Source organism: Rhea americana, unplaced genomic scaffold, assembly GCF_003343005.1.
Source record: "Rhea americana isolate MKP2758 unplaced genomic scaffold, rheAme1 scaffold_222, whole genome shotgun sequence".
NCBI classification, from domain to species: domain Eukaryota; kingdom Metazoa; phylum Chordata; class Aves; order Rheiformes; family Rheidae; genus Rhea; species Rhea americana.
In genome coordinates this window covers 686952-714686 of record NW_028186337.1, presented here as the reverse complement: position 1 = coordinate 714686, position 27735 = coordinate 686952, and the positions used below count along the sequence as shown (strand labels likewise).

Sequence of the window (27735 nt, the reverse complement as noted above, 5' to 3'; positions counted from 1 at the left end):
AGGTAACAGCTGATATTTGTGYGTTAAGTGTGATACAGCAAATACTTTAAGCTGCTTTTTTWTATATATATATATACGGTGAGACATTTCCAGAGCAAAATTAGGGTTTATAACAATAACCACACTTGACACATCTTTCTTCTTTTTTCTTATAAAACAAACAGGAAAATCACCATGAAATATTCTCAGTAATTACAGAGATTATTGTGAGTTAAAAGTAAAAACAGAAGCTCCTCATGCGTCACTTCTAAAATCCTTTCCCTCTCCCCGCCCACATGGACTGGAGGCAAAAGTTCACCATCCACCCTCAAGGGAGAGGAAAAGGGAACAGAACATTTTTAAGAGCTTTCTTTAATGTGTGCACACGTGTGTGTGCATATGTGAAAAATCCATCTCTACAAATCTAAAATAAGGTTACTCTTTAAAACTTCTAAACTAAAGTAACAAGGAACACTAAAACTCCTGAAAAGAGATGGTAATTCAGTTGCTTAAGGTGATATAAATGGACAGAGGATGTTGATAGCATGAAGGAATCAGACTAAACCCCTCTCATCTCTAGTAACAGCTCCTCATCAAGTCACAACACATCACACTACTACCATTCCCTCTCCTCACCACATTGAAAAAATAAAACCCACCTCTAATGCTTTTAATGCTACTCAAGTTTATGTTGAAAAATAAAGTTTCATTTGGCTGCTGCTGCTACTTAGTGTCTAGCTTGGCCATTTCTTGCACATAGATGCCAATACTTTCACTGTCGAAGAGCAGAAAGTAAATGTTCTTCAAGGAGGAAGAGCTGGTGCCATCAAAATGGGTGGAAATGGCTCTGAGAGTCACCTGGGCTGCTGTCTGTTTTGGGAAGCAGTTTCTATGTGGTACAGAAAGAAAACAAAACAAGTGAGTGTCAGCCATCTGTGCAAGCATGCTGCTGAAAGGAACCATAGCTATACCAACTACAGGCTGATGTTAAGATACTGGCAGCTTTCTAATGTGTGAATCTCAAAAGCCAACCCCAAGGGTTTGACAGTAACATTTACCTGCTACTGTACTAGGTTTCTGGCTAACATAGCTACTGTATTTATTTGCTTCTATTTTTTTAGGACTAAAAAACATATTTAAACACTATTCTTTAGGATAAAGCTTTCCTATCCCATGTAGGGCAGGCTAAAAAGTTCAAGGCATGATTTGTTTTTTAGTGAAAAACTTAAAAAAAAAAAAAGAAAAAGAAAAAAAGAAAAAAAAAAAAAAAAGAAAAAAAAAATCAGACTCTTCCTCAGAAGAACTGAAAAGCTACCAATCTTTGCACTAAATGTAGCTTTCAATTATGTTCACATGTCTTAGGGCAGCTGGTCCATGTAACTGAGACTGGAGTTTCTAGACCACAGTGTTTGTTCCATCTTAAATCATTCTCATATGCCTGTTTTGAGGTACAAAACCATTCAGCTGCAACTCAGTTTCTTCACCCTCATGTCAGTGTCACAATATAAGAGAACTGGCTGAGTGCACATCATAAATGTGACACATCCTGTGTCACTGACATTTGGGAGGGAAGAAAACTCTTTCGCATTCCTTGCTGGGGTTTTTCTGCTGCCCGACAGTGACAGACTGCCTCAGAGGTTCAGCAGAAGCATGCTTATACTAGACCTGCTGCTTTTACAACTGAAGTGTGTTGATGCAATTTGCTTGCTACATGAGCATGCAGGAAGTCAAATACCTCGGAGAGTCTGAATGAGACTTTATCAGGGTACACTGAATTGCTTGAAGGCGGGTTAAGACCTGGCTGAGATTTCAGACAGGCCTTTGGGCTTAACTATTCTGGCTGCTTTTGAGTTTCATGACTGTTATTTAGATTCTGCTGCACGGTAACACTCCAACAGAGGTCAGATCCATGCCAAAATTCTGACCAATACAACCTAATTCACGCCCTTGTTCTAAAGCAGGATCACACTTAACTTTTCTGCTTCTGAAAGCAGTTCATCTAACCTGTCCTTAAAAATGTGATGGGGCTACATCAAAATACACAGATACCACAATTTTTCAACTGTAAAGATTGTTAAGCACTGGAATGGTGTATCTCTTTTAACAGCATCCAGACCCACCTTTCCAGTCTTTTTCTTCCTTTCCCACCCCACAGCAACATTATGTTGTGTATTTGTTTTTATTCTCCTTCCTAAGTTTAGTACTACTCACTACTTCTCACTCAATTTCAYGTCAATGATTTCAGACTACTTACCATATTTATACTAAATCGTGTCCAAAAAAGAACAGTTGAGAACTAGTCATCCACAACTGTTGTATGTTTACTCTCTACCATCCAAATGATTACTAACAAACAGTATTTAGTAGCTTTAGTTCCATGACAGTTCTCTGCAACAACCCTGCTGATGTGTCTTTTTGGCATGGAGCTAGTGAGAAAATTTTGAAAATGTTTATATCCACTTGCCACCACTACTTACTTCATCTAGACTGCATTTTCTACTTTTTATGACAAGGTCATGGAGGTGCAAAGCCCTACTAGAGTTGAGATATCCTATCTTCTGCTATTTCCCCAATATCATATCTGTCACTCCAAACAGTTCCTAAGCTGGACTCAAAAAAAAAAAAAAAAAAAAAAAAAAAAAAAAAAAAAAAAAAAAAATCTACAGAACTAATACTGTGTAAATCCTGATCTACCCAACAAAAACAGCATTTCTTATGCAGAGATGCAGGCTGGCATAACATGACAGCAAAAGCATTAGAAGCCTTTGAAAAACTCTGTGCCTTTTTTCAGACAACTCTGAGGTCCTCTGATAAAGTGCAAAAGAGCAGTATCTGCTAGGACCTACYCTCTTTCTTCTCTAATACAGCAGTAACTTTAAGAGCAAGAGAGCGCGAAGAGGAGCTAAGCAGCAAAAGGATCTGCACTAATTCTGATGCTCTAGGACTAGTTTATTCTTAAACAATGTTCATAAGAGACCCCAGGTCTATAAAGACTATTTTTATTGCTGTAAAAGTTACAGTTCACATTTTTAAAGGCTACACTTTAATAATAAAAAGTTGTAAAATGATTTATCATACTCAGTTTTGACTGAACACTCTAAACAGAGAGATCTGTGCATAAAAGAAATAAAATCACTAAAATTATACTGCTTTTCTATTTACTCTTTTATCCTGGTCCATAATAATGTTGTTCTTGAAATAGTGTCTTGAAAAGTGTCTGTGCAAAAAAAGGCATTTGCTCCTTCTGTATATTCAGTGATGTGTGGTGATTTCAGTGATCAAAATGCAGTCCTACATTGATTTATTCACTACAGGGTCAACACAGCTTGCATGGGTTATGCACTCTATTCTTTGGGTATTACTACCAAAATCAGGCATTATATTTCAAATTAGTCATAAGCATGCAAACTCTAACATAAAAGAACAACTTTGACAATCAGCGGGGCTTGTGTAAGACTTCTTATGATCAGGCACCAGTCAAGATTAGAAAACAGCTTTAAGAAAAGTGCTTTGGATTTCTTAGTCAAGCACATCTTATTTGCTAGCTGTTAAGAGAAAAAAATGATGTTTGCCTTTTAGAACATAACTATATTTGAGGAACAGAGTGATTTTCCTCTGAAAGAAAACATTTCATCCAACTRGTCTGTTTAATATATACTCTTGGGATGACTTAAGTAAATACCCTGTGTCTACCTGGCCCAAATTGTCTTTACTTGTCTTCAGTATTATGCCAGTGTACTCTTATTAATACTAATGGAGTTTTAAACAAGAATCACTACAATACAATGAGGGGACATAAAAACCAAGGCAGTGCAGGTCCAGGTTCTAGAAAAATTGAAATTACTCACTAGTAAAAGAAAGCATGTGATTTAGCTGATTTCTTTACATAAAGGCTTTCTGGTCATTCCACACAAATAATGCCCTTTAAGTTTTTTTACTCCAGAGAAGCACTGTGTCACCTGGCCTCAGCCCTCAGATGAGCGAGGGTTGGCCCCCTTGATGTCACGGATGAGACGGTATCTCTCTACCACAGCAGCAGCTCTCTGACAGCTAATTGTACAATTACAATACAGAATTCTCTTACACAGAAAGATTCCTACCTGCCACTGGGAAAAGGGGGAAAAGCCACAGACTTCAACTTCTTGTCTTCTGCAGCTGTTAAGCAGTTCTTTATAGTCTCCTCAAGCTGCTCTTCACACTTGTCTGAGCCCCACTGTGGGATGTGACAGTGGATGACAAACTTTGCTGCTAGGCCACTAGACTGGGTAAGTGCAGCTAGAACAAATGAAAAGACAACACTTAGTTTTGAACAGAAAGCACTCTGCAATGACCTCTCAATCCAAAGCAATCTTTTATATTACCTTTCCAAAGAATACATGAGGAATTAGCATATGCCTCAATGATTCCCTTGCAATCATAATCTGATTGTCTTGCCATCAATCACTACTTCTTTGGAGATCAAAGGACTGAGGGTTCATTCATTAACACGTAGTTTTTCAATAATTTTTTTATCTTTCTCATTCAACATGGACTCTGGATTTATTTCATGCAGAGTATCAAAACACTGAACTGAAAACAGTTTAATTCCTCAATAGACATTTCTGTTGCCATATTAGAATGCTTCATCAACATCCTGCATCATTATAGCTCGAGTGTTCGGGAGTACTGTTTACTCCCACTTCACAGCTAGGTAATTTCAGACATAAAGACACGAAAATCCAAGAAGTCTGTTGAAAGTAACCACTAGTTAGGTCTCATTATCTATGCATCCTGTGAGCAGCACTTGAACTCACGGCCCGTTAGGCTGGAGCTCAAGTATTTGCAGCAGACCTCCAGTCACTAAGAGCTGTCTAGTACTGCTTGCCTCAAAAAATCAGTGGAAGTGGCAATTTCAAACACACGAATACAGTGCGATGGCTGACAGAGGGTCAGCCGTCTATTAAACCAAGATTACCTTCTTTCCTCTTAACAGCATAAAAGGAGCCCATTTTCTAGTGATGTAGTGACTTTAACAGAAAAAAGTAGTTGACTTATGTTATGGCATATATTTATAAGCAGTGAACACAAAGTAAAGTGAAAATATATTGTATAAAAATTTCCCTATCATTTGGGAATATAAAACCAAGCTATCTATTTCAGGAATTTTATGAACTATACTATTTAAGCATTTGACCTCTTTATTATTGAGATACTAAGTCAAATAAGGCACTAGAAAATATACTATAATTTCCCTCCATCTGCGCTCTGCCCAACTTCAGACCCTAGGAGCTGGTTTAAAAGGAAGATAAAAGGCCCAAAAAGGCCTTTCATAAAGGAAGATATAATCTCAGGCCCCAAATTATTCACTGCTATAGATATGCTAAACATGTGAATTTGAACATAAGAGTTCTTCTATATTTCTATAAAGTAGTGGTAGTACCTGGGAGAAGAGACGCAATTTAAACAATAAAGCATCTAAGTTCTAAAGATCCTATCACATCTTTATTTGTGATCAAAGTAAGGAAATTGCGTTGACTACACTGTTCATTAAATATGCAAAAGCAAGAAAATTTATGAACTACCACTGTTCTCATAGTTCATGTGGTAAGACTGTGAGCTGGCTCTGGCTCTTGCTAAGGAACATACTGCAAATAGAAAGGAAAGATGGCACAGAGGAGACAGCATAATTTTTCCTTGATTTGGGGACCCCACAGATAGAAATGGCCTAAGGTAAACTAAACAGCCTGCTTTAATCTGTGTTGGCAGCTAGAAACCCAAAAACAGAATGGGCACAGCACAGAGGTACCCTATTCCTCTCCCCCCCCCCCTTTTTTTCCTCCTAAATATGCTGTCTGTATCAGCAACAGCCTTGAAGAAGAAACAGGATCTTTTATATCACATAAGAGAAGGCACATGCATAATCAAGAACAGATCAGAATGTCAAGAGAAAAGAACRTATGGAACGTAGTATTTTCAGAAAAGAAAGTAGCATCCTTTTTACCTTCAGCAACTTCCAAAGGTCCTTGAGATTTGCGAAGCTCCTTCACAGTTTCTAAAAACTCTTTTCCTCCAGCCTTTTCCAAAGCCTTGCCTGCAAGGACACAAAGCAAAAGACCTTGGCTCCAAAGTATCCACATGGAAAAAAAAACCTCTACAGTATTTAAAAGAACACTTTACATGTATTATCATGTTTAGCAGCAGCTGATGTTTATGTTCCCACTTTATCAGCCACAGATAAAGGTCATTTTTTATTGGTTTTGAAAAACCTTGCATGTTATTACTGGAAGTACTTTAATGCAATTATTTGCAAGTATGCCACCTTCCTCTGCCTTAAGGTTGAAAATATGAATAGCAAGATTTGCAGGACTTGTTTCCTAAACAGACCAGAGAACAACAAAAATAAAGCATCCTTGTCAGCTTAAAAACTACCACAAACAAAGCGTTCATAACCCATCAACAAAATCAACATATGAAGCAGGCCGCTTTCCTTCAGGAATAGTATCCTAGCAAAACTCCAGAACTCTTATAACTTCTAAGTTGGACCAGGAATTTCGAAGATATGATGCAGTGCTTATGAGCTCTATCCCATAACTTAACTTAATGTCCCTTGTAGCTCAGCAATATACATCAGTATAGGTATCATTCTGTCTCCTACATCACTGCAACAYGCTAACCCCAATTACTTTCCTGAAATAATTTATGAAATAAACACWGTTGGGATGCCAGTGAATAGAACAACAATCCAAAGCCTGCAGCTGGATTCTCTGCCTCTCAGTGCAGCTGACTGTATCATAGGCAAGTAGTTTACCTCCCTACTGCGTCAACTTCCATATCTGTACAAAACAGATAATAACATTTCTTTATTTCACATGAGCAGTACAAGGCTTTGCACATAGGTTTTTCTGAAGCATGTAGAATTCTATAGTGAAAAGCACAATTAGAAGTGTTATTAATACATATAATTTTCCTCACAAAATTTTCAAAGGCAAATACAAAAAAAATCCAATAAAGACTAATAATGATTATTTACACCTTTGCTGCCCATATGCTTTAAGAAATTATCTGTGTTTTGAGTGTTGTTAGCCATCATTAAAATAAGAAAAATAGTGATTAGCCTGTTATACCTAGTCAGTTCCAGCCTGATTTTCAGAAGTGTTGTAAGTGATATTTTATGGCCTGGGGAAGATTCAGATGAAACAGGATGGAATCTCAGCAGGCAGCTAGTAGACCAGATACTGTTCCAACTTAGATTTGCTTTTTCTGCGTGCAGCAGAGCCTCACCTATTTCCTCCTTGAGGTCTATTTCAGCAGTTGTAGGGTGAACAATGCCTTCTACTTTCATGGAGCCAATATGGCTGATGTCACTCTGTGTCAGAGAAAGCTGTAAGACGATGATGAGAGAGTAGAAAGAATTAAAACTAATAATCTGAGGGCAAAATAATTTTCATATCAAATAACTAAACCAGAAGGGTGGATTCTGTTTTTCAGAGATCATTAAATTTATTGTGTTCAGTATTGTGTGATTCTGTCTTTTAGACTTTGATTTCTACACCAGTTAGACTGTTCCATGATATTCTTATAGTTTGGAAGCTTGCTCAAAAGGAAATTATTGCAAGAAATGTTTTTCCAGATGAGCCTACTATTTGAAATAAAAGTAATAATAAAAAAAAATTTACTACATCTCCATAGCTAAACCTGCAAGAAAAACTGCAGCTTCATTCAATGGTACAAAGATTAAGGACAGCAAAAAATCTTCTTGGCTAGTGAAGAAAAAGAAAACAAAAGGAAGGAATGGGATGGACAGTCTGACTGGACAATATCAACATGTCGATTGTTTGGTGGGTTAGTTTTGTAATTCTGGACTGTCACAGTCTGTTCTACACAGAGATAGGCACACACTGCAGGTCTGGTAAGGCCTTCAATTTGAAGAGAGTAGCACCTCGTGGCCTGCTTTCAAGCTGGGGCACCCAGTCTTCTGGCACAAACCAACATGTGAAAGTTGCTGGGTAATCCTAGGGACTTGGTCAAAAACTTACTTGGGATGCGGCTGGGGCATGAGAGCTCAGAAATGCTTCTATATCCACCCGTTTGGACATAGTTTAGAAGACAAAATTTGGTTCAGCAGTATACAGCTGAGTCCAAACCGAACAAAATCCTAGAACAGCTTTACCAGTGAAATGAATCAGTATGGCTCTCTCCCCAAGAAGAGAGACTGACTAGCCTTATCCTTAGAAATCTGTTATTTGCAGCCCTCTTTTTTGGAGAGAGCACATCCCAATGCCTTGAGTTTAAGATCAAGTCTTAAATTTGGGACCACTGATAGAAAATGAAGAGAAGATCTCRTACTGGTACTGGATAAAAAGGATCATTCTGTTCATACTAGGCTTCACTGGTGTAACCCCCATCTGTTATAACTTTGCATTACCTTTTGTCCTGGCACAAGGCTTTTGGAGGACAAGATAGTGAAACCATCCCCAGGCCCATCTTCAGCTGTCGAATTTGAAGCCCCTTCTTTTTCACTGTCCTTTTGTTTGTTCTATTTGGGGAAAAAAAAAAAAAAGATAAGCAAAAACCCTCCAAACAAAGACAGTGTTCACCATTACTCAGCAATGAACAGATTTAACCAGTTACTACAGATCTCATCTTCTCAGGGCAATATATTATTCATAGCCTTTTATTCCCAAAAGATTTATATAAGAGTTCTCTGTTGTCTATAACACACTAAATGATCAGTGGTTCATCTAAGGCATTATATAAATTTGTGGTCATGGTAAGAGTCAGAGGTATGCAYACCCATTTCTGGTTTTACTCGTGATTACTGTTGTCTTCATGGGTAGGTTTGCATTATTTTTTTTATTTTTGCTGCTAACAGAGGAGAGTCCATTCTAAATCAAACTTAGTATCCCTGTCAAATGCTCCCGTTTGAAGGAAAAAATATCTGAACAACATAACAAGTCTCAACTAACAAATCATAAATATTRATCCATACTGACAATAGAGAGCCATCACACCTCAATATAAGCAGGATAAAATGAAATACTTAATCACTAGCTAAAGTTTGAGTGCAAAATCCCTTTTGTGGGACACACTCCTTCAAGCAACCTAGCTCCAGAAGCAGGAAAGCTGTTCCTACCAGGGCTGTGAGAGCACATACTCACATCTCTCCATATTTGGCTCAAGGATGTCAAGAAGCTAACTATTCCTGATGAGCCCCAAATCCTGCACATGTGCAATTCCAAGTAAGGTGGTAACTGAAATAAATACACAGAGGCATCCTACTCTAACTACTAAGTAACTCTATTGTCTTCTTAAATGTAATCTTTGCATATTCCCAACRATGCAGATCTGTCAAAGATCTATCAAAGTCTATTTCCAGAAAGATGGGCTCAACACAAGAATTTAAGAAGTTTAGATCACAGCTTAAAACAACTTAATTCCTATCCAAGCAAAACTTCGTTAACATTTTAACATCCACACACTGGAATGACAAACCAAGGAGCATTGGTCTAGGTTATTACTTTACCACAATAAACTATCTTGGACAGCAACAGAGGATGGGCCACTGTTAGGGAAGGTGCAGTGGTCAAGTTCCAACTTACTTATTCTTCTCTCAACTTTCTAAAAACCCTTAACAGCACCACAGGTAGGACCGAGTGAAACAAAGGGCTTGTCAAAATGACTTTTATATACCAGCTCAGAGCAAGTTCTCTGACCAGTGAAAACCTTCAACAGCAATCTGGTAACTGCAGAGGGCTGAAGGCATGGTATCTATCAACCAGAGAATGACTTAGAATACAGTTTCCTCTATTTTAAATGCTAGAGCTCATTCCTGCACAATTAGTGTACCATCTATGTGAATTATTGTGATTCTCTAACTATTCCTAAAATTCAGAGAAAAATATCCTGGTCTCTCTATTTTCAACTCCTACCTCCCATTTCAAGCTGTAACAAACAAATAACTAATGCACAAGYGCTGATCTATTTATCCTTATATTCCTAGATATTTTCTGATCCATTCCTTCTCCCACACTTTCAAAATTTGGTACCTGCCTCATGCTTACCTTTTTGGGTGTCCTGGCCTTGGCAGACTTTGCTTTCTTCCCACTCTTTTTGCTCACCATGGATTTCCTTCCTTTTTTCTCAGGAGTAGGGGAAAGGATGGTCTCAGATTTGCCTTTGGCACCCCTTTTCTTGGCCAGGAGCTCTGGTTGAATTCTGGGCAGGACACCTCCACTTGCAATAGTCACACCCTTTAGCAACTGCACAGAGAAATGGTGTAAAGGAGCAGAAAATATCCTGTTACAGATTCTCTTATGCACTCAAGCTGCTTCACTGACCACCCATACAAGTAGAGCACATACTGTCCTAAAGCACTGCACTTTGTTCCTTTACCATGAGAGAATCCGATTAGGAGGAAATCCACAACAGCACAGAAACCTGGCAGGTCACACTGTTTATAAAGTCCACACGTGCCAGTGAACACTGAACACAGTGAACACAGGCCAGTCACTCTTCTTTCTCTCGGTGCTGGTCTTTCTGCATACCTACTCTTGCTGGCTCACAAGCAGTGAATGAAGTAACTGCTACAGCAGCAGGCTACATAAAATTGACAGCACCACAGCCCTGTTCAGAGAAAAATGCATTATAGATCCTTCTGGTAGGAAAGTGGATTGAATGCAGGTATGAGCTCCAAGCACCAGCCTGGAAGAAGGAAACAATAGGAATGGCACTTAGAGAAGAATGGGGATCACTCTCACTATACCAGAGTGGGCCATTATACTATCTGGAGGACAAAATCTGTTTAACTCCTAACTGACAACGTAGATCTAGTCTCCACCTCACAAGCCTGTGACTAGTACTACCTAGCAGGGAATGGACTGATATTATCATTCTTTGTCCTCTTCTAGCCTCTGTTTTGACATTTCAGTCCCCTGTAACAGAAAAGCAAGAGCTGGATGACTTCACAGGCACAGCTTTTAATTTTTTTAAAGGAGTCAAGCGTAGCACAAGAATCTGTCAAAGTATGAATGATGTTTCCCATCTTCCTGCTGGGCTAGCCAAGACGAGATCCTCTGATGTTGACTAAACCTCTCCAGCACTGCTGAATACTGCAGTTCACAGCCCGTGACATGACCTCTCTTTTCACTCAACAAGTTTAGCAGAAGCAATTCCACAAGCAATCCTCAAAGTCAGAGCTTTGAAAATCACAGTCTGAGTGCTAATGGGACTCAGGCATAYGGAGGGGGAGGCAGTCCTGGATGCAGCAGTCACAGAAAGTGAGCCAGATCCCTATCCAAGATGGGCCTCACACACAGTATAATAGAAAACACACAGTTCCACAACTTTTGGAAAGAAGTTTTCCATACAGCACATTTTATATGAGAATTGGATGTCCCTGAGCAAAAAATAAATCATAAACTTTACCCCCTTTAACAGGACTCTCAGCCTGCAAAAGAAGCAAAATTTAAACCCAGAGATATGTTTCCCTAGAACCACAGTAAAAGGAGACATACCAGTAAGGGAAAANAAAAAAAAAAAAAAAAAGAAAAGAAAGAGGCCAAAAGATCCTGGTATTTCTCAATGTAGAGATAAAATATTTAAAAAGTTGCCATTAAGGAATCAGCTAATTAGTTTAAGCTACGTTAACAAAAGCACTACATCTAAGCCTAGGGTTGTAGCCATTGGAAGTTCCACTTCAAAACACAAAAAGGAACACCAAGTTGTTGGGTATATATCATGCCCTTTAAGAGCTAGGTACAGGTAAAGGTACTCAGGTCCTATACGGACACTGTCGGTTCAAGAACTGGTCTCAGGCACCTAAGGTATATTTCTATCCAGAGAGAAACAGAACGATGAATGACATGGAAAGAAAAACTAATTAGCCATAAAGATGAGGGCATACCCAACCTCTTCCAAAAGGCCACTGAAAGAATAGGATCCTGGATGACAACTAGCAAAATTTCTCCCATAAAATCACGGAGAAATTCACATATTTTAAAACTTCAAACAGAAAACTGTGAAAGATTCCTTGTGTGCCACTTGTAACAGCATGATACCTACTTGAAACAGAAAAAACACAAGAACATGTAGATTTAAGATTCACCACATCTAACCTACCCATATAAACTTACCCACACCTCTTTTTTTCAAATCAGTGTTTTGTGGTCCTTTTTAGGACATTGGAGAGAGATTTCAGTTTAGGCATGTGTGGAATTGCTCAGAGTCACTATTTTCCAGTATTTTACTTATATGTAGAGTCCAACAGCTTGAGAGGAACTGTCAAACTTTTGGATACAATGAACCTCCCACCTAACATCTTCCCTACCATGTCCCTTTCCATACATATTTACACAGCTAAAGGTAGATGTATACAAATATTTTGCTTTTATAAAGGTGGGCATAATCTTGCTTTCTTCTGCTCTAATATTTACATTCTCATTCATATGTCAGACTACGCCGTTTCTAACTTTCAGAAATAGCAGTTTCACTTGGACTACAGAACATAACTCTTCCACTGAAATGTAAACAGGTACCTGATTCAGTTCCTCATCATTTGCAACTGCCAGGAGGATGTGTCTGGGGGCAATTCTTCCTTTCTTGTTGTCTCTTGCTGCATTTCCTGCTAGTTCTAAAATTTCAGCTGCAAATAGATTGAGATAAAAATGAGCAACAGAAATGTAACTTCTATACATCTGCATATACATTCCTATACATTTACAGTCCTTTTTAATATCAGTTACCTCTTCAAGGGTGTTTCCTGCTTTAAATGGTCTTTGCCATGGAAATGCAGAAAGTAAACCACAGTCAGTATGTTTGCAAATTTACGTAAAATAATTTCTTCTCTAAAGGATACCTAGCAGGAAATATCCTAAGCTTGGTTCATATAACTGCTTTTACAAGTCTCAAGCCAGATTCTTTTTGAAAAAAATAAAACATTCTCTACATAAACATTCTCTACACAGTCCAAAATTCAGCAGTAACCCTGTAACAACAGAACAGGAAAGCATGCAGAGAAACCCCAAACCTCGTAAAGAAAGTTCTGACAAAACAGCAAGGATTCTTAGGACCAAGTAAGATGAAGACTGAGGTGCATTTGAAGAAATACTCTGAAAGCCAACAGACAAGCCAGGCAGTGCTACAATACTGCATTAAAGACCACTGGAAATCTGTGAGATGCTTCATTTCAGATTAAGATATGCAGAGTTTGGCTCAGATGCAAGCAGACAACTTAAGAGTTTCAATGCACAAACTACCGGTAGAAAATTCCTTCTATATTTTCCAGAAGTAAAAGGTCACTTTAAAAGCAGTTTCTCTAAATCTACAACAACATTTCAGCTGTGACCTAAAGTTTCTGAGGTTCTTCTGATCTTTATAGAGGAAACAGAGAAATTTTTTTGAGTTAGTCTTCTTTAAACTGTAACAGTCACTAAAATTAATTAACAGTTTGACCCTATTTAGAAGTTATTTCTCATGTAAGAGAGAGAGAAAGGAGTACTTCGCTCAGAATAATCATAAAAAAAAAAACTTTGACAAGGAAACAAGCTGCAAATATCTAGTGTACCTTTCCTCATTTTTTAACTTTTGTTTTTAAATTTATCAACAATACGGGCAAGAAAAAGATAGCCCATTAGTATTCTGTTAGTGACATCTTATTCCCCTTCAGTGGATTAAAAAAAAAAAAAAAAAAAAGAACTGTAAGTATTACAAACAGACAACTTTCAATCTAGTGAAAACCTACACAATGATCTCTGGCTAAAATCCAAAGAATATCATCAAGAGGTTTAGCTCTCAGTTCACAGGAAAAATACAAACCTTGAGTTTCACTCAGTTAGAATAACAAAGGTGCATACTTGTCATCCAGCTTTCACTATTATGTAAGATTATCTCTAACATTCAGTTAAATCTGTATGTTAAGAATAGCATCTGCTGATTTTTTTTCACAATTACACATGAAAACTTTCAAGAAATAGTACCAAAGTTGCAAAGACAAGCATTTAAATTTTAGGAAATACTGGAACTATGGTTATCATAACCACAGAAGTAAAATCAGTGTGTGATCAATCAAAAATGTTATCAATACAAATACACATCAGACTTTTAATAAAGTTAGATCAGTAACCTCAGCTCTGGCTTTTGCTAATCTTGGAATGCCTGACTTGCACTTCCAAATAGAAGATTTGGGGAAAAAAAAAATCCTACATAGTCCAGCTATATTCACTCATGCTGGGCTGCAGGSCCTGGCACCTCACATCTACCTCCCTGACCTCTGCCATTGGAGCTAATGCAGTAGCAGACAGCAGTAATAGATTGTCATCTGTTATGCAGACCTGCATAAAGCAAGAAGAGAGACCCATACTTCTCCAGTGGGTTTTGCAGATATATGCTCACAGCAGAGGAAATTTGCATCAGGAAAAAACCATACTTACCTGCATGGTAACCGAAGTTCTTTCAGATGTGCCAACAATAGGCACATTCTGCTAATGTGTGCTCACCCCAGTCCCCAAGGTTCTGGGTCCTCTGGCCAGCGTCCAGATGGTGCACTCAAATGTCCTCTGCCTAATGTTAAGAGCAAAAAATGCAGAACACTCAAACGCCAACCACTTTTTTTTTTTTTTTTAAGTCTACCACAGGACACCAGGAAGTAGGGAATCCAAGGTAGAGACTATACAGGACAGACTACGGAATACGCACATAAATAACGTATCAAAGGATGCTAATTATTTGCACAGGTAAATACTTGCCTTACCTCCTTCTAACAATTGTCTATATGCATATTTTTCTACTTTGAAATACAGTGATGTTTGATATACTTGAAGCCATATTGATTGCTTCAGAGTGGAAGTAGAAACTCACTATCTTAAAAATACAAAAAGGCACTTGTAAAATGCAACATCACATCTGGAGGCTTCAGTAATCACACTCTCAGCAGATGTGAACAGATCCCTAAAGAAACTGCTTTATATTTCAAATAGAAATATCTTGACAGTTGAGGCCATTTAAATTCTATGGAGACTGAAGTCTGAAAATATAGGTCCTATAACAACGTCCTATCCTCTAACAAGCTTTTTGCAATCAAATGGCTTGATATTCTCAGACAAAGTTGGTTTTACATTATATCCTCTCAGCAGCAGATGCTAAGAATTACAATGAAATCTTGAAACAATCTTGCTTCCCTCAAGGTTTAAAATCCAGACTGGAAGTGTAACTTCAAGGAAAGAACATAGTTCAATGAATTTTCTTGTTCAGATCAGTCTCCAGGAGGCAATGATCTACTCAAATTCAGATATCTTTAGCACAGGCAGGTAAAAGCAAACCAGCTCATCTACACATCTCACAGTTCATCTTTGCTTCAGTAGACACCTAACGTAGGTCAACTGAACCATGCTCAGCACTGCCCACTGACTCTACACATCACCTAGACATTTAAGCTCATATGTAAGGTAACCACATTGTCAATATTTAATACTGAGTCAAATCTCACCCTCTGTGAGGACCTTTACAAAGAATTAGTGTGTTTCTCAGACTCTCTTCTGGCTACAGGACAGTACAAAGGAAGATTGGGCAGAAGTATTTGTACCTCCAACTCGCAAAAATAAAAGTGACCCCAAAAGATATCTTAAGTCTTTTTAATGCAGCCTTTTCGGGATGAGTGAAGAACAGAACTGTCTTTTAACCAATATAAGCAGGAGCTAAGCTATAAACTGAATTGGATTAGATTGTCTTATCTAGTGACAGCACATACAGAGAAAAAAAGGGGTTTCTTTAGATATTGACAGATCAACAGATTTGGATGTCTGGAAACTAAAAGCATCACAGGCAGGTCAAAGCTATTTGTTCAGCTGAGTCTGGTCTGCTTTTGTGCTCAGTGAGACCAATAGGTAAGACATATGGGAACTACCGATCACAGAACTAGAAAGATTTCAGGCAGGTTATCTTGTTTTTTACTTCCCCTTGAGAATAAGCTGTGACAGCTCCTGTTACACTGCCACATGCAAGTCTACCCAAGAATACTTTTGCTCTGAAAAGATGTATTGGATGATGGAGTTCTTAGTCCCATCTGTGAGTGGAAAATTATCTGCTCAGTGTGCCTCTTGAAAGCAGGTGGGTATACCAGACAGAGGAGAATGTTAGTCGATGTCCTTTGAAGGAGCAAGTATTTGCTGGTGTTATCCTGCCCCTGAATTAGAGAAGATGGCTTTCTGCTGACAAATCCAACAGTCAATCAGCAGACCATTTATATATCTCCTGCTTCCTAAGCAACAGGCATCTGTATGTTTAGCCTCACGCTTTGGGAAGGTGCCTTACGGAACACATTCAGACGGTATTTGATTTAGACRATGACTACTGCTGTCAGCCCGGCACACACACAGACCGCAGTCTGGCATGTTGCAAAGTCTATAAATCCAATGAGAATGTGGCCATTTTTTCCTGGTTGGCAGTTTTGACTCCAAAGTCAGTGGAGTAAAAGACYGCTCCAGTAAACTCTGCCTTCTGGACAGGAACTAAGCTGCAGTTTTGCAATATGACTTGCCTAAAGTCTGAAACAGGGTAGAGAGGATATAAAAAAGAGCTTTAGATCCTTGATGATATCTTCCTCACATTAGCTAATCAATTGAGGTTAAAAAGTACCTCTTCTGGTAATAACCTGCAGTGCCTGCTGGCATTTTACCAATGGGGCTGACAACCCACAGCTCAGATTCAGCATTGATAACGGCTGTGAGGTGCACAATATGCACACACAAATAATGCCACATATGCCACAAACAATGCTGCATACAAAGGAAAAAATGGGCAACTAGTGGCTTGTGACAGACAGCACCTACCAAAGCCAAAAGGCAGTCTAAACTACTTGGTGACTGGGAACAAGGATGTATATGTTCCACCCAGACGATGCTACTCAAGAGGCTCTGTGCTTCAGGGCAACCCAAATGCAGGGTTTAAACGGACCACATGGGTGGCCAATTGCATCTGGACAAATCGCTGGTCCACTCTAGGCCATGCATGAGTGCGAACAGATGGTTCTGATCCAGGTTTAACTCTTCCTGCCTCATCCATCCTGCCTCTATTCCAATCATGTCTCGTTTACCCAGCTCCATAGCCCAACTCCCTTCCTAGGCAATCTACACCTGAGATTTCTCATCTGTTTCCTTTCCCAAATGGCCTCAGTTTCTGCCTCCTGCCCATTATTCTCGTCTGTTTTAATACTCAGGCTCACTTCCTTTCTGGGTTCTTTAAAAATCAACATTTCCCACCATTCAATCCTTGGCCTTTGCTCTAATTTTCCACCTTGTTATCCAGCTCCCTGACAGATATGGTTAAAGAACCAGACCGAATTTCTCCTGCTCCTTTACTCCCAGTCCCCCAAATTTAGCCCGAAGCAACTCCCCTGTATGCAGACTTTCAGCCCAAGTAGTCACCATTTCATAGCAAGTGACTTCACTTTCACAAGTGAGCAAGTGAAGACTGGAATTTATGATAGGGAGTATCAGATAATGTTAAGAAGCATTACCTGTTTGATATATAACACCTTATTTGACAACAGCCCCAGGAAAATATATTTTGTTTCCAAAGGCATGCTAGAAAAAAAAAAACTATATTCACACATACTTAATAGGAATAACCACATCAGAAAGGTTATACATACTGCTTTTTAATTGAACTATCCCTCTTTGAAATCTTATCCCCTCCATCCCCCACAAAAAACAAATAAAACCACCCCACTCAACAACAACTCTGGACAGAGTAGAAAAACTTTGGTTTAGAAATATCATTATGTATGAGAAAATAGGTGTTTGCTCAGAAACATTACTCCATACTACTACAGACGCAATATATTCAAACTTGGAGTTTTCTTAATCTCTCTGCTGAACCAAGCTGCTTAAAACAACATTCCTTTACAATTTATGTTGGCCTAATGCCTACATATCTAGCAATTATCTTGCCTGATTGACTATACAATCTTTTTTTTTTTCCAAAACATAGTGAATTCTTGTACATAATCTGCCCTTTCCAAATTAATGATTTAAATTAAGATGTACTTACTACACAGAAGCAGAGCCAACACATACACTGCCCTAGTTCAGACTATAGATAAATCGTGCTGAGTTGAATGTTATAAGAAGTTGACCACAACTAAGTCTGCACTACAGAAAAAAGGCTGCATGTATCTGATGAGTTATTGACAATTTACTACTACACCTTGTAAAACTGCTACAGCTCAGAGAACGATTATGTCCAAATGCTTATTAAAGAAGCTTATCAGAATGCTATGGATTTTCATGGACTGGGAAATGAAAAGTAGCATTCCTTCCCAGCTTGAAGATCAGTAGAACCATTATGTAGCAGGTTAGTCAGCTATAAAATATAGCGCAGTTTCCAAAACCTACGTAATACAGTTTTCAAGTTGTGATATCCAGGCATCCAGAAATCCGTAGATGACTTCTAGGTGATCCACAGTCGATGATAAAGAAAATCAAACACACCTTGATATAGAGAAATCCATATTTATGACAATCTTGAAGAGACCTGAACCTCCATTAGGTAACATATAGAAGCCCACAAATCAAAACAAATTAAAAACCACTGTGTTAGAGCAGGGGAGCTACATGGGCTCTGAACCCTGTATCTCCACCTTTTCATCTAACTTCCAGCAGCCACTGAAGCATCTCTGCCACATGGCACTTGATACTGCAGCTAAGCAAGCTCTGCAAGTCAGACTTCCCCTGTCCAGGACAGCTGCACCAGCTCCACAGAGAAGTTTCTGTTTCATAAATTAAAAATGAAGTCTTGGAACTGCAGAATTGTGCATATGAATAAATGTATGTTCTCTAAAAAGTGAAAGGTCTCCTCCAAGATCATTTACAGAACTGATCTTTCTCTAGAGGAAAGATGACTGCAAAAGCTCTTAAATCAAACATGTTGAATCTTACACAATAAAAGATCAAAAGAGGAGGAGGTGTGCTCATCATTTTGGACTTTGATTCTGCTTTTCAGAAGCATGTTATTTTATTTTAAAGCCAGCTCCTTTTCTGGACTTATCTTTTAGAGGAAAGGAAGGTGAGCATAAATGTAAGCTTAAATATTTTGTTTATATTTCTTCCATATAAGCAGTATTTTTTCATTCCAGCTTCAAAAATAGCCTCAGAAGAAAAAGATAGATTCTGATTCTGCAATTAATTGGCACAAACACTTAAGTTTCTCTAACATGCTATTAGGCAGCATCAGAAATTTAACATGCAAAGTTGATTATCACTACTTCAAGTTGTCTTCGTATCTTTAAAAAGAAATAGTGTTTTTATCTTCTGGTTGAGAAAGCAGGTTCTCATGTGTAAAGGAGACAACAGTATTTACATAAAGACTGGTATGCCATTACATGGGCAACCAGGCTTCAGGTACACTTCTTCCATGTCATTTTGGAGATAAACTATACTCTGAAACACAATCAACTCAACTAATTGCAGCTTGTGACTCTTCATAGATCCTCTAATGCACCTCAGTCTTGATCTGTAACTCCTACAGTAACTTGAACCATACTCTTTTCTCCACGGAGTTTTGTAACAATTTGCTAACACGCTGTTTTCCACACTTAAATAAGAATTTGAGCACAGATATTTTCATAGGATAGTATGAAATACTGCAATATATCACAGTATATTGCAGTATATATTATCACAGTGTGACATCTGCCCCTTCTTCTGAAGTAAGGTCAATTTCGTAAGTGAAATGAAGAGTTCTGGTATGTAGGAAGATTTAAACCCTGACACAATCATAGCTTTTTATACACTGAAGAAAATCAAAAGGATTAAGAAAAAAAAAAAAACCCACAGGTGAACGACATCTCTATTTCATAGCACTTTAACGCTGTTCTGTGAGGAGAGCAGACATCAAAAAAACCAGCTTGTCTGCTTAAGAAGTACTATAGATGTATAAGGTGAAGTTGCTTTTGTCCTCTCATGTTATTCATCTCCAATGCTATCAAACCCATACTTCATATCTGTTTTCTCTTGGCGGAGGGGACTACCTGGGTGTGACTCCTCACTCTGCAGAGCAATGAAAAACAACCCTCTCAACTAGCAATCAAGCATAGTACCCCTAAAAGAAAATTTCTATCCTCAAGCTTTCCAAGAAGCAAATTAATTCCCTTAAGCATTTTAAACAAATTTCAACACATTCTACGCTTTCAGAGGTACTGATCATATTCATGTCCCATGGATATCCCTAACTTCTGTGTGCGATCAGCACTTCTAGTATCTGGTTATTGGATTACCTGCTAGATACTCTATGACGGCTGCCATGTAAACTGGTGCTCCAACGCCTATTCGGTACTTGTATGTCCCTTTCTTTAAGTAGCGCATCATCCTCCCCACTGGGAAAATAACACCCGCCCTACTTGAGCGTGATAGTTTGGACATTTTCTTTTTCCCACTTCGGCCCGACATCTTGCAGCTTTGTGCTTTTCAATTTGTTGGCGATTCTTATCTCCTTGCTCCAATCCAAAAGCTGCAAGAGAAAAAGAAAAACTGGATTGATGTTCAGTATGCAAGAAACATCTTTATAGATCTCCTTGTCCTTACAGGAGGAAAAAATCTAAACCTTGTCTCAATAACTGTTAACGCAGAAGTATTATTCATTAAAAGATGGATAACTAGAACATTTGCTATAGCTTTTCCCTTGACTACTGCACTGTTAGTTTAACAATACCACAGAAGGATGGTTTGAAAAGTAGAGATATATGTTAAACTACATCTTAAAAAAACAAAAAAAGCAAATCATACCAAGGCAGACAGCAGCAGCATGGAAAATTTCAATGCCGATTGTTTAAGTTCAGCAGGTTATAAACAAAGGAGAAGAACTGATATAATGGATAGCATAAAACCAGTTGAAAAGCAGATACTSGTACCATCGTCACCAAAAACTAGAGGAAGCTGTACCACTTGCACAACAGAATACAAAAGATGATACCTCCAAACATACTGCTTCACATGTCTTTTAAAAATACAGCTTCACTGATTTTAGCATGTTTGCCTTAAGATGAGAAGCTGGGAAACAACTGTGTTTCATGCACCTCCTCTGTCACTGCTCTGGCCTCAGGAACAGAGCCTGAGTGGCAGCTCACAGGCTTCACTGCTTTAATAATTCTCTCTGGATCACCTCCACAGCAGCCACTAAGAGCTGTAGAAGCCTGCCTCCACAGATGTAAATGGACTTCTTTAATCTCTCATCTTAAAAGGACTGGCTACTGACTTTTTTTTTCCTCCCCTTCCTCATCTAGCTCTCTGAAGATGTTTTTTCCCCATGAAGAGCCAGCCTAGGCTATACACAGGAGCAAAGAAAACAAATCTGCTTCTCTCCTTGCTTTTCTGGCAACGATGAGATTCCAAATAAATGGATAACAAACCCTACAAACTCTGGAGTCAGCCAGTCCATTTACAGACTGCAAGTGGTCTGAATTACACACACAGATCCCACTCCAAGTCAAATAATGGTGAAGTTTTAACTTCGTTTCCAAAGATTGTTTTTAACTCCATTTTGATAGCTGCCCAAGTGGTCTAACTATGATCCCAATTACAACAAAGTAGATCCAGATTAATATCTTCGGAGTAAATGAAAAGTGTGACTGCAGCAGAAGACATTTCCATAATGATCACATAACTATATAATTCCCAGTATTCATTCACTTCAGTAAAACAAGGGAACAAAAGAAGGAAAATTTGAATAATATTTTGATGACATTAAGTGATATTGTGAAACTGAATCATACCAGACCAGTGAGATTATGATCTGCATTTTAAACAGCCTTCTAAAGAAAGTCTTTGACACCACACCAGACCCTTGAGAACACTCAACACTGATTTGAAGAGGGCACAGAAATCTGTGTTTGGTCCTTACCCTGCTTATTACAAACTAAATGCATATATGAAGAGGGTCACCTGCCCCATACTAAGACAGACATTCACACAAAGTTGCTCATTTCTAATAGCCAAATTGAAGGGTGGTTTTCTATGATAATCTAAATTGAACAGTGGTTCCACTTACGATGCTGAGGAAATATAATCACCACAGGGTCTGCAGGGATCTATAAAACCCTGATGTGTCCTTGTCTACAAGCCAATTTTTCTTTCTGTGTGCAATATATTATATAGACACAATAATTAAAGCTAGGAAACATTAAATCAGTAAACCTATTAGACATGGATCCATCAAAATTTATGTTGTTCATCATCCCAATCTGAGTTGCATGAGAACCACCAGTTTGGAATCAAGAATGGTAGTAAAAGAGCTAATAAACTGCTGCTTTTCTGGCTAACTACAGATTAAATGGCACTGGCCACTGCAAACAGATACAAGCCAACAAAAAAAGTCCCAAGAAACATATTAATTGCATTTATTCAGGAGTAACCGATTTTATAAGATGGGGAACAACTGCAAGGACGGAGTTCTGCTGACTAGGACTAAGAGGTTACAGTGGATAAAGAAAGATCATCATCAACGGCCAGTACTAAGCCTTAGATGAGGAGATACCTCACTTCAAATACCTGGAGCAATCAGAGAGAATCCGAAGGAGCGTGATAAAAGTAATCAGAGGTCTCAGACACATAAACAAATCATAAAGATTAAAAGAAGTGGGAAGACATGATAATGGTCTTCAAAGACATAAAAGACTGCTTCAAAGATGCCAGGAATGTGTGTTCCATATATACATGTCAGATAGGAAGAAAAAGCAGACTGGAGAGGGACTCTTAAAAAAGCTTCATAACTGGGAGAATAGCAGAGCATTGGAATACATCACCTGGGAAGGCTGCAGAATCTTTCTACCAGAACAGCTTTAAACAAGTTAGAGAAATGTGTGTCAGGAAAGACACAGGGAGCATTGGATCTGACTTGGGACAGGAGGATGACTAGATGTCTCAAGGTCTCTTTATCTAGTCCTCTTATTTGTTGAAATCTGTAATTTGTGACAAACCCATCATTAACCTTTCTAATATAAAACTGAAACGTTTATCAGTAGCATAACTTGTCCTTTTCAGTTTGTATGATAACTGACATTCAAATTAATGAACAAATGTAGGCTGGGAATTAGGTTTCTAGCCATCAGAGGAAAGAACTTCTGGAACAGCCTTCTGTTATGAGTAATATGAGCAACAATAACTCATTTTAAGATGGCACTTAATGTATGCACTAGGTTATGATTTGATTCCTACAGCACCAGCAGGCAGCTTCATGGCCCAAGAATTCTGTCCTGCACTATAATCCCTACAGAGAACCACAGTGAAAGAGTACACTACAAAGAACCATGTATCAAAATCATATTAAGCTAATCTCTCGTGTACTTGTTCCTATAGTACCAAATCCCAGTTGCTTGTAAATCAGTGAAAAAAAAGCAATGCCACAAGGTTTGAATTCACAGAATTCAACTGCTGTTGTACTTGGTCTTTGTGATTGAAAATCAAAATATTCTTGTATAACTAAGCACCACACTCCAGGGCACACTACTACATTATATACATTTCTGTGTATAATTAATCACTTCTGGTTCATTCTTCTGTTGCCTTATCTACATTTCCACCTCTTTCTTTACGCTTTTATTTTTTCCTAATCTCTCACAGGCACTGCAAGTTTCACAGCCTTATTTTCCCTACCATCGAAGCAACCTTTGGATTTCTAAAACATTTTTTCAAATACACTGCCAGTAACAAATGAGGTGTATTCGCACAACTTTTTGAAAGTCTAAACATGAAAAAAAAGTTTCAAACCTGTACTAATGCTCTCTTTCTCTCTTCTTTGCAACTTATAGGGAACTGGTTGTACTGGGCAGTGACATACAAATAAGTATGTGAAATCCCATGAAGCTCAGTTCTTGCCTTCTCCCCTATGCAAGATGACTTTTGGTAGAAAAGAAAGCTATAGTATAGTCAAAGCTATCAGAGTATACTTCCTGTCGACCGTGAACAAAGGAAATGCGATAAACTGGCGTGGCCAATTATCCCTCGCCACGTAACTTTGAGTGGATGCTAAGGACTGCAGAGGCTACAGGTGACTCTCGATACTTGCAATCTCACTGCTCCTAGGTCAGCACCTAGGCCCCAAGGGCCAGGATTTTGGGCCCTGCTGGCTCATTTCTCCCACAGGCAAGGATCTGGTTTACCTAGAAAGATTCAAATCAAGTCAGACCTGACACCAGTTACTTGATGCACCCACCAGAACCGCTCCAGAGCCACAGACAGCTGAAGAGGTACAAGTTGAACACTTCTGTCCTAATTGTTCTCTTCAGGAGGTCAGCTAAATGTCAACAGCTTATCAACTGGAAGAACTCAAGTCTACCATATTAACTGCCCTATTGCCAACTGGTTGATTATCTCTGGTCTTGCCTTTATAAACTATTGTCTGCATTAAAAAACAAGGCCATGCCATTTATGTGAAGTCCAGCTTAGCCGAGTTAGAAGAACTGCATCTGTATCTGACTATCGTGACATCACGAAGATTGGGCCATTTAAAGCAATTAATGCCTCCAATCTCCTAATTGGTCACGGCACACTCCCACTCTGCCATGACTCCAACATCCCCATGTTGCTATGGGAGATTTAATAGCTACCAAATCTCCTGGAGCTCTCCACAACGTGATGAAAACAGGGTAGACTTTTGCAAGCTGAGCCGTCCTCAGTGTTATATCTTCATTAGAGCTGAAAGCAACCAGCAACATTTTCCTTCTGACACCCAGAAAAAGAGCTATGCCTCCTCTCCACTCTTAGGTGGGCCTGCTTTGGAAGAAAGCATCTTCCTTTGGCCACTTGGAAGGCTCCTCCACTACAAACCCTAACACCTCATTTTCTTCCATTATTTTTTTTTATCTGCACAGAACRATGATTAACCCACAAGCTCGCTGCAATAACAGACTACCCTGAGACATTCTGCTAAGCTCACTGACCATTGTGCAATTTGCATTCCGTGCCCATATCCAAGGTTTACCAAAGCAATCTTAAAACTACTTTCTAGTCCTTCCCACACTGATGCTCAGAAGAAATTACACAATCATCTTTAGGTGGTAAGAGTATCATTTTAGAAAAGCAAGGATAACCTAGGGGCATAGGAGAGACTGCAGCCTTCAAGCGAGCTGGAATTGTACTTGAAAAGCTAGCTGGGAAACAATTTTAGAGATTAACATGTCAAAATGTGGTTAGAAAGCATGAGTGCATATCAGAAAATTCAGTGCAGTGCAAAATGCATAAGATCTTCTGAACAGAGTTATTAAATATTGTTTAATAGCTGATCAAAAAGAACAATATCTAAAACTGTGTCTGCTCATATAAGTCTGAAGCAGAAGCTGTTCTATTAAGTGATGTTAGCAAGCTAACAGAGAAGAGAAATGAGTGTGCTCTTACACTCACAAGGACCCTTTGTAGACATATCCTAGGCTATTTATTACAAGACTCAAACTGCAACCCTGAATTCTCCTCAGCCGCCACAGACATGCATCAGTTCAAGCAAGCTCCCCTTCATCAAGAGAAGGTCTGAATTTCTCTTGAGAGAAAAACCAGCAATATCGAAGAAAAGAAAGTCTTAGTTTGCATAATGGATCACCAAGACTGTTGCAACACTGGAGGAAAACAAAGTAAATCCTGGTTGTTATTCTTCACATCCCCTGTAAGATACAGGAAAGCTAAGATAATTACTGCACCAATACAAAATGCACATTAGCAACCAGTTATCAGTAAATATCTGAGTAATGATTAGGCAAATTTCTCATCAGTTTGAACCAGCAGTTATTGCAGGCTACCATTCACTGTGTGCATGAAGAAAAGAGTATGCATCTTTCTAGGCTTCACAGGTGGCTACAACATCACCCGGCAGACTGATCCGTAACACAACATGTTAAGTGTCCTCCTTCAAATAGTTGTGAAAAGACATTTATATAGAGACATTATACTTTGAGCTAAATCAGAAGGTCACACTGGTTACTTTTACCCAGGCTGAAACGTTCAGAAATGGCTAGATGCCAATGCTTTGTGGCAAGTGTCTTTGAGTGGCCTCAGGCACAGAACTAGCACCAGAGTCTTTTCAAGGCTTTGCCCTGTGACTGTTTCTACTGAAATTATTCTTCAGTGGTGTGTTGAACACCATTTCTTCATGGTTCACACATGCTAATCACTTGTGCTTGGCTTCCCAATACTGAGAAAACTTAAACTCATGAGAAAAAAATTGACATCAAGAACACGCAGGACTGTTACCAAAATAGCTGCATTTTCCTCATCTTAAGCTTATATCTGTTTGAACAGCTACAACCTCACAAGTGACTCAAATAAACCATATCTAGCAGGCATCCTAAACCACACTCGCATACGAATATCACTTTGTCAAAATAATTCAGAAGATTTAAGGCAGAAACTTATTTCCTGACCCAAGTGGTAAGATAAGACCAGTGAACACAGCACAACAACAGCCTGTCCCCTATGCTCAACCCACCCCAAAACAACGACAGAGTACATTTGTGCCAACAGAAGCGTCGACGGCACACTGAAGCCAACAAAACACGGCCTGGCCGATGGCCCTTCACCTAAGAAATTACAGTTACAGACAAGACACTGATTGCCACGGTAGGGCAAACGCTGCCCTGGAGAACCCTCAGAGGCGGAAGGCATTAACCTCGCTCCAAAGCAAGTCTTCCTCGGACACCGCTCCTCACACAGCGGCGAGCGGCGCGGGGGCGGGCCCCAGCTCCGAGGCCTCCAGGCGACGGCGGGGCGCCGCTGCGGCCGGCACCGCYCCAGTACAGCGGCGGCAGGACGCCGCGGCTGCGTCGCCAGAGGCCGGCCCGGGCCGCGCGCGCCGGCCGTTACAGCCCACGCCGTTGCCCTGGCGGCACGCGCCCCGCCCACTGCCCCCGACGCAGCGGCGCGTCCGCTCATTGGCCGCCCACAGCGCCGGGAGCGCGGCGCGAGTTCTCTTCCTCCCCCCACCCCCGACAACCTCCGCACTCGCTGATTGGCCGGAGGGGCCAAAACACCTGAGAGCGGCGCCCGGCGGCGCCAGCCCATTGGCTGGCAGGAGTGCGTACCGGCGCCGCGCGCGCTCACACCCGCGGCCGCGCAGGCGCCTTGCGGCGCGACGGCGGAGGGGGTGTGAGGGGGGAGTGGCCGTTGGCTTTCCCGCGCAAACAGCCCCCCCCCGACCCCAACAAGGGGCTCGCTGCCGCCGYCACGGGAGGCCTAGGGGGGAGGCGGCGGCGGCCATGCCCGCCGCGGGGCACGTCCCCGGAACGGGAAGTGCTTCTCTCGGCCTCGCTCCGGGCGGGCCGGGGAGGGGGGAGCCACAGGCACGCGGGGGCCGAGCGCAGCCCCCGGGGAGCGGGCGGTTGGGCGCGCGCCTCGGGCCCCCCCCCGACCTCATCCCCCCACCAACGGCCGCAACGGCCGCCGCGCGCGCCCCAACGGCCGCCCGCCCTGCCCCCTTCCTTCCCCTCAGCGCGGCGGCCCCAGAGAAAGGGAGCAGCGGCGCCGGGAGGGGAAGCGAGGGAGGGGCGGGAGCGGGGCCTCACCTGCCGCCGCCGCCGGCCGCCGCCGCCTTCTCTTCCCTTCCTCGTTTTCCTCTTTTTTTCCTCCCCCCCCACCCCCGCCCTTGCTCCGCCTCAGCCGCCGGCTCGCCTCCCGTATTGTACGTTCCGACGGCGATGGCGGCGGCTCCTCGCGAGGGGGGTGGAAGGGGTTTCCTCCCGCTCCGCATACCGCCTCTAGGAGGAGTCACTGCAGCCGGGGCCTCCAGCAACCCCCCTATCGCCGCCGC

General features: G+C 40.4%; 1 protein-coding gene across 3 annotated transcripts; it reads right to left on the bottom strand.

The window, feature by feature from the left end:
• Positions 1–86: 86 nt before the first annotated feature.
• MACROH2A2 (macroH2A.2 histone) lies at positions 87–27735 on the bottom strand. Of its 3 annotated transcripts, none has more exons than XM_085305564.1 (9): positions 27678–27735; positions 20225–20457; positions 12492–12598; positions 10020–10217; positions 8384–8494; positions 7240–7339; positions 5960–6049; positions 4080–4254; positions 87–868 (listed from the first exon to the last, which is right to left on the bottom strand). In XM_085305564.1, exons 2-9 carry the CDS (start codon positions 20394–20396, stop codon positions 703–705), a joined length of 1119 nt encoding a protein of 372 aa, XP_085161690.1. In that variant the 5' UTR covers positions 20397–20457; positions 27678–27735; the 3' UTR covers positions 87–702. The 3 variants fall into 3 exon arrangements, with proteins under 3 accessions (XP_085161690.1, XP_085161687.1, XP_085161688.1); XM_085305561.1 differs by lacking the exon at positions 27678–27735 and adding an exon at positions 27491–27671; XM_085305562.1 differs by lacking the exon at positions 27678–27735 and adding an exon at positions 26599–26810.

Coding starts and splice junctions, on each gene's coding strand:
- MACROH2A2 (XM_085305564.1), bottom strand. CDS start 20,396: ATGTCGGGCCGAAGTGGGAAAAAGAAAATGTCCAAACTATCACGCTCA. Junction 10,218..12,491: donor ATGATGAGGAACTGAATCAG/GTACCTGTTTAC, acceptor TTCTCTGTGCAG/TTGCTAAAGGGTGTGACTAT. Junction 8,495..10,019: donor AGGCCAGGACACCCAAAAAG/GTAAGCATGAGG, acceptor TTCCCCAAATAG/AACAAACAAAAGGACAGTGA.